This window comes from Chinchilla lanigera, unplaced genomic scaffold (genome assembly GCF_000276665.1).
Source record: "Chinchilla lanigera isolate Chin_1 unplaced genomic scaffold, ChiLan1.0 scaffold00056, whole genome shotgun sequence".
NCBI classification, from domain to species: Eukaryota; Metazoa; Chordata; class Mammalia; order Rodentia; family Chinchillidae; genus Chinchilla; species Chinchilla lanigera.
This window is the reverse complement of record NW_004955457.1, coordinates 13,570,435-13,582,428: the sequence shown is the minus strand read 5'-3', so window position 1 is coordinate 13,582,428 and position 11,994 is coordinate 13,570,435. Positions and strand designations below refer to the sequence as shown.

At 38.4% G+C, this 11,994-nt stretch overlaps 1 protein-coding gene across 1 annotated transcript in view; it reads right to left on the bottom strand.

The window, feature by feature from the left end:
- Positions 1-295: 295 nt before the first annotated feature.
- LOC102005343 (cytochrome P450 2J2-like) overlaps positions 296-11,994 on the bottom strand; it is a 62,621-nt gene continuing 50,922 nt past the window's right edge. The window contains 1 exon segment of the mRNA XM_013520668.1: positions 296-811. Coding sequence (XP_013376122.1) covers positions 633-811 — 179 coding nt within the window. The 3' untranslated portion in view covers positions 296-632.

Below are 11,994 nucleotides of genomic sequence, written 5' to 3'. Positions count from 1 at the left end.
AAGGTGGTTCCTTACATGCATCATAGAAACAGCATCTACAGCAGGTGCTGCCACTGCTTGTGAAAAGGGGATTATACCTTCCCTGATGACCTCCTAGAAGTTCACTCTGAGGCAGAAAGAAGCTCAAGCACTGGGCAGCAGTCCCAAAGGGAACATTTTTGGCCATCCTCTGTTGCTGTAGGCCAGGTCCAGCTTCTGACTCTCACTGGCTACGTTGTAACACCTGACCAGGGAAATTACCACTGCTCATATGCAAATACATGTTTGCAAAAGAAGGCAAGAAGGAGGCACAGTGTAACTATAATTTCATCATGTGTTTATTGGTTACAAATCACTTAAAGTTCATTGTTTCCTTTGATCCTTACAAAGAACTGTATTCAGAGAAGGAATCTTCATTCCCTCTCCATCTCCAGTATGAAAATACAAATCACTGAGTACATAAATGATTTGCTCTGGACTAATTCCGAGGGAAATAGCAGAGCTATAATTGTGATCAAATTTCCTCTAGTCTAATCGCACTCATCTTTCCTCCCCACTTTCCTTCTGTCCCCTCACATCTGTATAGGCACCAGAGGTCTCAGAGACAGGCCATTTCTTCTTTGTTTCTTTCCTTTCACTTTCCTTCTCCACCATCATATCCTGGGGATAGCATGGATGCAGAAGCTCTGTGGGGAAAGTGTAATGCCCAACCTAACCTTCAGGCTCAGCTTCTCGTCCTTTGGGGGCTGGAAGGTGAACTTCTGCAGAAGCGAAGTGAAGAAAATGAATAGCTCAGACCTAGCCAACTGTTCTCCAAGGCACACACGTTTTCCTGTGAGATAAAAACAAACAGTTTATATATAGGGGTGGTTCTGTGGCCTCTGCAAAACCTGACCTTGTGCTTTTTATTCAGCTTCTTATTTTTGTCTTCCAACCATGTGAATTCACCAAAGCACAGAACTGGAGGCAATGGGACAGAAACTGAGCGCTGAGAGTATTGGGGGCACCATGGTGGGACAGTGATGGAAAGAAGGCTGGGATGGCAAAATAAAGCTTTGCAGCACCGTGTGTTGTAGCACCTGTCGTGAGATTCTGATAAAATCACAGAAGCAGAGGATTTACATGAAATGAGATATTGAAACTAAGAAAAAACCTAAGTAAGCCCTCCAATCTCATTTATTCTTTATCAACTAAAAAATGACTGATTCTGGAGGTCATACAGATGAACATTAGTACATCCTCACCAGGTTTGTTGTAGATGATATCTATATTGTGCGGGTTATAATAGTAGCCTGGGTTGTTTCTCACCTTTTCTGAAGGCACTGACCCTTCACTTGAGCTCACAGATGTCTGATGGGTGATTAAAGTGGGAAAAAGGTTCTCTGTCTTCATATTGTATCTGTCCCCTTTTTCTGTCTCAACCGTTGTATCAAATGCTACTTATCTCTGCACATAGACATGCTGACCACTGAAAAATGTTTAACCCAAGGGGGTTTTGAGAAGTATGGGTTATGGGGGAAATGATTAAAGTATGTCATGTGAGTGTACAAATCTGCTAAAATGAAACCCAGTAATCTGTATAACCAAAACCTGCTAATAAAAAGTAGGAAAATGTTTAGTCCAAAGTTATCATATAGTGTGAACCTGCATGTGAGAGCTGGTGTGCATTTTCCTTTTCTTGGTATTTTTTATCTTCTCTGCCCCAGCTTTGTGGTTCTTCAGCAACCTAAACAGCTCCAGTACCTAATGCCCTCAGCCCCAATCTAGGGCCCAGACCCACAAAGCCAGGATGTTTGGTGCAGGATGATGGTGTCACACGAAAATTTCCTAGCCTCTGGGATGAGCTCCTTGTGACCATCTGGTGGTGCAAGTCCATCACAAGAAGAAACATCACTTAGATCTGTGCTCCTGCCCAAGGGATTTTTGGGACTTTAGCCCACCTGAGAACGTCGACACAAGCATGCTGATCCCTGTTCTGTGAGAGTTGGTCGTTTTCTTGACCAAATGATGATTCTCTTCAGCCAAAGCCCCAGGTCAGATGCCCCTAACTGTCTTCATAAAAAATGGTCTGTCCAGGAGCGTGTGCTTGTGATATTTGGCCTTGTCTCTTTCAGCCATGCCTGATTCAGAAGATCCTGTCACCTAGCAGCGTCTCTGTAGTGACTCTGTTGTGATGCTGTGTGAACACTGCACAGGACCTACTGGGCTGGGGCCTTGCAGCTGCTGACCCAGTGTGCACAGCTGTGTGGCTGCCAGCACTGTCTTTTCACAGAGTGGCTTCAAAGAGTTAATGTAACATAAAGGTTTTTCTGCCAATATTTTCTCTATCTTCCACTTTCTTCTTGTATTTATGTACTTTTGCTATTCAAGGTTACTTGGAAATGTGTTACCCAGCCAAGTGTAACTAAAAATGTAAACATCCATGAATTAATCCTTTGTCCAAAGAAAAAATATTTTATTTTATTTTTTTATTTTAAAAATAAAAGAAAGAAAAGATATTAACAGACAGACATCCATTTACAAAACAGAATAAGAACAATACAAACAAAACAGAGTTACAGACAAAGTTATAAGAAATTAACCACGGTTGTTGTATTTCTTATTGATATCTTCAAAGTGGTTTCTCAGGAAAACAGAGATATACAAGATTGATCAAACAAGTAATCATTAACTGTTCCTTTATGTAGAGCAATTAAGACAGTAGTACAACTATGTTAGCTATCCTGTATGTACATACATACGTAATTTCCTCTTCTTTCCCTTCTCTTTTTCCACACCTCAGTTGCTCTTTACTTTTGAGCATTTTCCTTTCATTTCACAGTGTCTATCATACCTCCTAGTTTTTATTGACTCTTTCAGGTCTTACACTAGTGAGACAATAAGATGCTTACATATGCAGGTCTGATTTATTTCACTTATGAGTATGGTCTCTAGTTGTGACCATTTACCTTTAAAAGCCTCTAGTTTGTCTTTTTTTATAGTTGAATAATATTCCATTATATAAAAGTACCACAATTTTTTTATCCAGTCCTCAGTGGATGGACATTTGAGTTGCTTCCACAATTTAGTAATTACAAGTTGCGCTGCTATGAACATGGGTGTACATATATTTCTGTGATATGATGTTTTCAGATCTTCTGGGAAAATACTCTGAAGGGGAATAGCTGGGTTGAATGGGACCTCAAGACCTAGGTTGCTGAGGAATCTCCAAACTGATTTCCACAGTGGTTTCACCAGTCTGCATACCCACCAGCAGTGGAGAAGAATTCCTATTTCTTTTTTTTTTTTTTTCCGGTACCGGGAACCGAACTCACGACCTTGCGCTTGCCAGGCAGGCGCTTTACCGCTGAGCTAAATCCCCAGCCCCAGAATTCCTATTTCTCTAAAGCCTCGCCAGCATTTGTTATTGGTTGATTTGTTAATGATAGCCATTCTGACTAGGGTGAGATGAAATCTCAATGTTGTTTTAATTTCTATTTCTCAAATGACTAATGATGTTGAACATTTTTTCATGTATTTATTTGCCATTTGTATTTCTTTATCTGAGAAGTGTGTATTCATCTCAGCTGCCCATTTTTAGATTGGGTCTTTGAATTTGGGAGGGGGCTGTTGTTTTTTAATTCTTTATATATTCTAAATAGAAAACCTTTGTCCAAGGGACAGTCAGCTAAAATTTTTTCCCCGTTTGTGGGTTTTCTTTTATTCTGCTGGTGATTTCTTTAGATATGCAGAGACTTTTCAGTAGGACAAGATCCTAGTTGTTGATTCTTTGAAGTATCTCATGGGCAGTTTGGTTTTTGTTCATGAACACTTTGCCTACCCCTATGTCTTCAAGGTTTTTACCTACTTTCTCCTCCAGTAGATTTAGTGTTTCTATTTTAATACTGAGATCTGTGGTCAATTTTGTCTTGAGTTTGGTGCATGGTGATAGATCTGGGTCTATTTTCAGTCTTTGGCACGTGGCAAGTCAACTTTTCCAGCACCAGTTATTAAAGAGGCTATCATTCTTCCAGTGAGTTTGTTTGGCCACTTTATCAAAGATTAGGTGGCTGAGTGTGTTTGTGGTTGTGGCTGTTTCTTCCAGTCTGTTCCATTGATCCTCAGGTGTGTTTTTTAGCCAGGACCAGGTTGATTTTATTACAGTAGCTCTGCAGTATAATTTCAGGTCAGGGATTGTGATTCCACCTGACTTGTCCTTGTTGCCCAGAATTGCTTTTGTTATTCTGGGTTTCTTCTGGTTCCAGATGAATATAAGGAATGTTTTCTCTAGATCTGTGAGGTAGCTAATGGTAGTTTAATGGGAACTGCATTGAATCTGTACAACAATTTGGTAGTATGACCATTTTCACAATGTTGGTTCTTCCTATCCACAAGCAAAGAATAGTTTTCCATTTATTGAAATCCTCTTTGATCTCTTTATTCAGAGGACTGTAGTTTTCATTGAATAGATCTTTTACTTCTTTTGTTAGATTGATTCTTAAGTATTTCAAATTCTTGGATGCTATTGTGAAAGGTATGGTTTCGTTAATTTCTCTCTCAGTCTGTTTGTTGTTTGTGTACAGAAATGCTATTAATTTTTGGGTGTTGACTTTGTATCCAGCTACATTGCTGAATTTTCTGATTAATTCAAGGAGTCTTCTGGTGGGGTTTTTGGGGTCTTCCATGTAAAGTATCATGTCCTCTGCAAGTAGTGATAATTTTATTTCTTCCTTTCCTATCCTTATTCCTTTTGTTTCTCTCTCTTGTCTAAGTGCTCTGGCTAATGCTTCCACAAATATATTGAATAGGAGTGGTAACAGTGGACATCCTTGTCTTGTTCCTGATTTTAAAGTAAAAGCTTTCAGTTTTTGTCTATTTAGTAGGATGTTGTTTGTTGGTTTGTCATAGATGGATTTGATGGGGTTGAGGTAAAGACCATCTACTCCTATTTTCTGTAGAGTTTTTCTCATGAATGCATGTTGAACTTTGTTAGAAGCTTTTTCTGCATCTATTGAGATGATCGTGTGGTTTTTGTCTTTGGCTCTATTGATACGGTTTATAACATTTAATTCACTTTGCTCTATTATTGTCGCATATTTGGTATTTTAGTATAAAATTTTATAAAACCCATTTGTGTCTGTATAGCAAGCAGCACAGTTTGACTTTTAAGATTTTTCTTTTACAAGGTAACACCTGGAAATGCTGACTATCCTTGTTCGATCTCTGTTTCCACAAGTAATCCAGAAAAATCTATTAAAATACATGCATATGGTAAATATAAGTTGACAAATGTTTACAAGCAAACTCTTTGTATAAAATCTAAAGGTTTACATGGAAAAAATTAATCATTAAGCAAATTAGATTCTAAAACACTTGTTAAGTATAAATTTAGGTAGTATTGACATCTAGAAATTCTATAGAAATGATAATGTGTTTGGGACCAAGAAATGTATTTTCATAAATTCTTGATATAACTAAAAAGAACAATTCAAGATTGCTTTTTCTGGCTCTTTATTAAAAGTAGGGTCAATGTAGTTAAACATTTAAATGAGTATGTACAACTCTATATAAAAAATAGTATGGTTAAGTTATGCTATGTTTTGATAAAACTCTATAAGTATATAGTATTTACTGTATTCCAGCTTTCTAAGTTTGAAGTGATGGTTTCTTAAAATACTGATTTGCTTTTAATAAAGCTCACCAAGAACTGATTTAGACAGCAACAATTTTTTGTTTTATCAAGACTATTTTTTTGTTAACTATTACCTTCATTAGGTTTGGACTAAGTTATGAAAACTGCACCTCAAAAAAGTGAGGTTTGCTTAAACATTTATTTTTTAAAAGTATTTTAAGTGATCTGGTTAAATCCACTTACTATTTAACAATGACATTCACATACAGTATTAGTATTAATATTAGTATTGTAAAGATCTTATAAAATTTACAGAGACTGCTCACCCTAGTGCAAAGCTATTGATCATGATTGTTGTCTTAAAATGCCATCCAGTGATGGGAACCTTTTGAGATGAGTGCTCACACTGCAGCCCCAGACCCACTTATCTATTGCAAAGTGCCAACATGGCAATTGAACCTGAATACTGACCTTTTAGTTTAGAAAAAAACAACACATACATTAACAACTTTCCTCCTAAAAGAACACCAAATAACATACATGCCATAGTTTCACCACTACTGCCATAGACCATGAAAATAGCTTAGCTGTCCTGTCAATTGCTAAACTCTCCTCAGCAATTTAAGTGTGACTATTCCTTTGTTGTTTATAGTTTCAATTTTTCTCTAAAGCATGTTCAGTCAGGTTCAAGGAAAAGATTCTAACAGGTTCTACAGACAAATTTTGCCTTTAACTTCAAGATAAATGTATCTTGTTCTTGTTGATTTTGTGCTATGTTTTCCTTTTAAAATTCATAACTGTTAGCACTCAAAGTTCTGCACAAGTACCATTCATAGCAAAATGATCTCATCCATTGTTTTAAGAAACCAGCCATTACATATACAACAGATAAGATTAAATTTGGCAGTGGACTCCAAGTAAGCTTGGCCGACCTGCTGCTCCTTCCTTCTTTTTTTTTTCTTTTTTTTTTTTTTAATTTGGTTTTTCTCCGGTAACAGGAACTGAACTCACGACCTTGCGCTTGCCAGGCAGGCGCTTTGCCGATGAGCTAAATCCCCAGCCCCTCCTTCCTTCTTATTGATCCAATGTGGCTAAAAGTATTATGATCCTGACTCCCAAGTCAATCACTTCCACTCCGCTGTAGGACCAGACCTCATCACCATTTGGAAGATCCATCCTCAAGGTGAGGGACATTGAACACATAACTGCAGGATGGTGGTTGAATGTCATCTTCAGTGATATTCTCAGAAGGATGGTGAGGGAAAAGGATGGTGGGAAGAAATCAGGGAAGGACAAAAATTGTCAGAATCAAGATGGAATCACTTACACTGGCCCCAACAAAATGTAAATAGAGCCAAGAAGTTGTAAAGAAAGTGTTCTTGTGCACAATTGCCTATGGATAACTGTTCAAACAGGCTCAACAAAAATCACAGGTGTGTCCTGAATCAATCTGAATCTTATGTAACAGACATCTTGTTAAAAATCCAGATCCTAATCCTAAAATATTCACAGAGAAAAGCAATTTTCTTGACAGAGATAATAAATGACACCCATTGGTACACAGCTGTTAGTACTGAAACAGTAATTCAGGCTGGGACTTTACTAAGCCCTTTACCCGCAATTGCACTGTTGATATTGCTGCTTCTAATCTTTGGCCTCTGCTTATCTAATCTCCTTGTTTAGTTTGTGCCTTTGAGGTGCCCATGACTTCAAATTGGTGTTCACCCACGGAATCCATGCCATGTCAAGTCAAGAGTCAGTGGCACTGTTCCCTTTAGTTCAGACAGAAAGAGTCCTTCATAATCTCCAAGGAAATGGACACAGTGTCCCTGTGACTGCTCAGAAAAGTCATAGGAGAAGAAGACACCTTTGGCCCTGACTCCAGAATTAGGAGCATAAAGGCTCTTGAGTAGGAATGAGACAGTTAGTGACAACCTTGGCAAGACAGGTGTGGAACAGAAGGCTGGGATGACAAAGTAAACCTAGAATGCAGTGAACTATGTGCCTTTATACTATGCCATGTTTGCTTCAACAGATCCATCATAAGCCTGATAATATCACAGAAACACATTCTTATGTCTAATGAACTGAGCAACTTCATTGAAGATAATAGTATGTAATGTAGCAACCACTGTAAATTTCTACCATTTTGTCTTGAGGTCATGTATCATTTTTGTTGTTTTTGTGCTGTTTTGATTTTGTTTTCATTGTTGTTCTGTCAGTTTTTACATTTTTAAAATAAAAAAAAATTTAAAAATCACAGAAATAGATTGTTTGCATGAAATAAGAAACTGCTGTTCCCCGCTGGAAAGTACTCCCAGTAAAGCCTCTAGCCCCACTCAGTCACTAATGTGAAGGTGGCACAGCTGAGCAGTGCATGGTTAGCTTCCCGCCAGGCCTGCCATAGATAACACCTCTGCTGAGGGGATCGTGACAGCAGCTGCCTAAGCCCCCTTCCGTGAACCTGTTGGCACTTTAGCTGAACAAACTGACCCTTCACTGAACCTACAGACAGCTCATGGGTGACTAAAATGGGATACAAAATTTGTCATCTCTTCATTCATAGTGTGTCTAACCCCTGGGCAGGTTCTACTCAGACATGTGCACATGGACATCTTTATTATTTTAAAACTTTTAGTCCAAGACTAAATACAGGGTTAACTGGGCCTGCTGCCCAGGGGATCTGGTATCCCTGTTCTTCTTCTTTCTCTCTCCCCTTTTGCTGTGCCAGCCCTGTGCTTCTTCAGTGGGCACAGGAGTCCAGGCCCTGGAGCTACTTTATCCTCAGAACCAGACCCATTCGGCCTGGATGTTTTGCATAGATGATAACTCAGATAAACAAAAAGTTAACAGCTGCTAGGAGAAGTTGACTGTAACCATGACTATCAGATAACAAAACAAAGTAAAACCTTTTGAAAACATGCCCCTAAGCGGTGGTTAATTTTTGAACTTTAGCTCACCCCAGCTAATTAATAAAATACTGCTGTACTCTTTGTCCTACAAATATTGATTTACTTCACCCAATTCAGTGAAAGCTACTTGCCTCTATTTCCATAAAGCTTTTCCTGTGTGGCAGAGTGTGTGTATTTGCAATATATGGCGCAGCCTCACTTCTACTGTTGCTGGGTCAAAAGTTCCTGTGGTCCAGGATCCCACCTTCTAGCTCTGTGACTGAGGCCAGCAACATAACCTTTATTCTTGGTGAAAATATGCATGTGTTTATAATAAAAACTGCAGTACATAATTTTGTGGATATATGCTCACTTCACATAAGCCCACAGTTTAACAATTTGTATAGCAAATGAAGTCTTTAGAAGTATCACCTGGGCAGATCCAGATGTGGTACGGTGCTACATGTCTGTAATCCCAGCACTCTGGGATGCTGAGGCTGAAGGATTGCAAGTTTAAGCCCAGCCTTGGCATCTACCTTAGTGAGAATTTGCCTCAAAAATAAATATCAAAGGGCTGAAGACGTATGTAGCTCATTGCAACAGCCTTGAGTTCAGTCCCTAGTACTCCACTCCCTAAGTGTGTCCCTTGGACAGTGATAAACAGTCTAGACATGTAGTAGCTCATATTAAGCTGATCACATCCATTCTCAAAAAGCAGAATACAATTTAAAGTGTGACCTTGAATTAAAACATTTTCAAGGGGCTGAGGATTTAGCTCAGCGGCACAGTGCCTGCCTGGCAATCGCAAGGTCATGAATTCGATTTCCAGTACCGGAAAACAGCAACAACAACAACAAAAAATAAAACATTTTCAATGGCAGCCTGATTGCAGTTTTATGCACATTTTAATTCTTTACTGTGATAGCTTCCATAATATGTATTCTATTCTGATTTCAAATGCAGAGAAAACTTGCAAAACTAATACGCAGAATTGGTTTTTCCTGAGTTATCTGAAAGGAAATTACCAGCACTACCCACAATGTAGAATGTATTTCCTATAAAGAAGGACATTCTGTAACGTAGCCACTAACATCAGGTAATGAGAATCATCGGTGTGTGACCACCATAAGAGCCTGAGAGCCCATTTCAATCTTGCAAGTGGCACCTTTAATAAAAGGGTCCAGGGCAATATCATGCATTGACTCAGCTGTCATGTCCCTTTAGTCTCCTTAAACCTGGAATATCTCCTTATTCTTTATGCAGCTTTCATGGCTCTGGGATTTTTAAAGATTAGAGACCAGTTATTTTATAGTTGTCTCTCCTATTTCCTCATGTATCCAGTCAAGCTGTGAGGTTCTGTAACTTTTGCTAGGAATATCACTGATTCAGTGGTGGGTTCTTCTCATTTTGTCTTATCAGAGAATAAGCAACTTGGATTATTCTTATTACTTTCAATCATTCCATTAGGGTGGTATCCACCAAGGTCTCCCTGTAAAATCATTTATTTTCTTTTGGAAAGTGAAAATATTTTGAAGCTGTGTGAATACATTAATCCTCAATGAACTTTTACCTACTAGTTTTAATTACTATTTCTGGACAAATTAATTATTAATGACTGCTATCAAATCATGGTTTGTAAATTTCCATCACTGCTTCCACATTTATTAGCCTTCTAGTGCTTGCATTCCTCCACATTTATTTATTCATTCATGAACTTCTATCTAATCCCTATTACCATTAAAGTGTTATAATATCTTCTTAATCATTATTTGTTCATGCTCAAAATAGTCCAGATTTGGCAATTAGATGCTCATTCAAGCTGGCATCTCCTGACTTTTGGCACGACAATACTTTCCAGACATACCTTAGGTAACCTTCCTCGCCATGAACCACTATTTTAAAGTTCTAATTTCTTTTATTGGAAAATGATATGTAGAAATATAGATGTAGGGCGGTAGGCATGCTTGTTTCTCTCAGGATGTTACTGCCTGGGTCATCTAAGTAGATAAACTTGAGAAAGATATGCATGACTATGATGTGAGTATTTGTTCAAGTGTTTATATTCCTTTCCGTATCTTTCTATCAAGCTATCAACTGAGTGACCTCTGATTCTCATCCAAAATATGATCTAGGATTCTGTTGCCACCTCTTCTGAGAGCCCACATCAGTAATTATCACCAACTTTCTTACGTGCATTTTAATAGCTTACCTTCATCCTAAGTAATACATATTCACTGAAAGAGAAGGAAATCAGAAAAAAGAAATGTACAAAGAAGATAATGAATGACTTTTAGAATCCCAAATTCCTGGCCAAACTATTTTAACATTTTGACATATTTCCTCACTGTGCTAGTGCTGATTTCCCTGTAAGCACTATTCTTGTAGCTAATGCTCTATGCTGTTGTTACTTTAAATTTATCCATGCAATTAAATCTTTTTGGGAATTTGTTAATGTATGCATGCTTCCATTTGTCCTATGCCTATTGTTACACTTTGTTGAGAGAATAAAATTAGATTATGTGTGCAAAAGTGCTCAGTAAATGTAAATGTAACTGGCAACTAAGCCATTGTTTTAATATTTGTGCCTGTTATTTTCCACTGCCATGTGTCTCACTCATCAGTGTTCTTATCTTTATCTTGTACCCATTACATATAGTAGGATTAGCAACCTATTAAAATGATACCAGACCAGCCGTTCCAACATTCTGTTAGAGCAATCCATATATTATGCAAAAGTGGACCTGCAGAGTTAAGAACCAGGTTTAAAGAACTAGGCACATCAGTGATCACTGTGTGACTGGTATTAAACCCTTCACAAAGGGACATCTTTCTCATGTGTCAAAAATCTCTCTCTCCCTTCGACAAGTGTGATATGATGAGGCAAAAACCCCAGTAAGATGTCACATAATAATTTGCTTTAAAAATGATGAAAACAAGGACTATTTCAATGCAAAGCATTGGCCTGGAATAATGGAGAGTTGCAGCTTTCCTCATCACTAACCAACAAAATCAAGTATTTGTTTAGTAAAATTGTCTTCCTAACCCCGTTGTCTATGATCCAATACATGGGAACTCTATTCTTGACTATCATGAAGCTGCCTGTTGCTTGGATGGCTCAAATGAGGAGGACGTCAATGAGGATAAGAACTGAATGTGCAACAACAGCTTTCCACCGGCCTGACCGCACACAGTGACAACACTATACCTAGGCACCTTTTCCATGAAGAGAAACTTGGTCTGCACCTCTTTCTTCCAGGGCAGATATTTGTAGAAAATTCTAGAAAAAGAGTGAGAAAAAGCTGCTATGCTGGAAATAGTACGTGCTGGAAAAACTGCACATATTTCACTAACCTATTGGATATTTTTATGCTTTTGCCTCTTCAATTTTACTGTCCTGTAAAGATGCTGTTAACATCTTTCATGAGGGGCTGGGGATTTAGCTCAGCGGCAAAAGCGCCTGCCTGGCAAGAGCAAGGTCGTGAGTTCGGTTCCCGGTACCGGAGAAAAACCAAA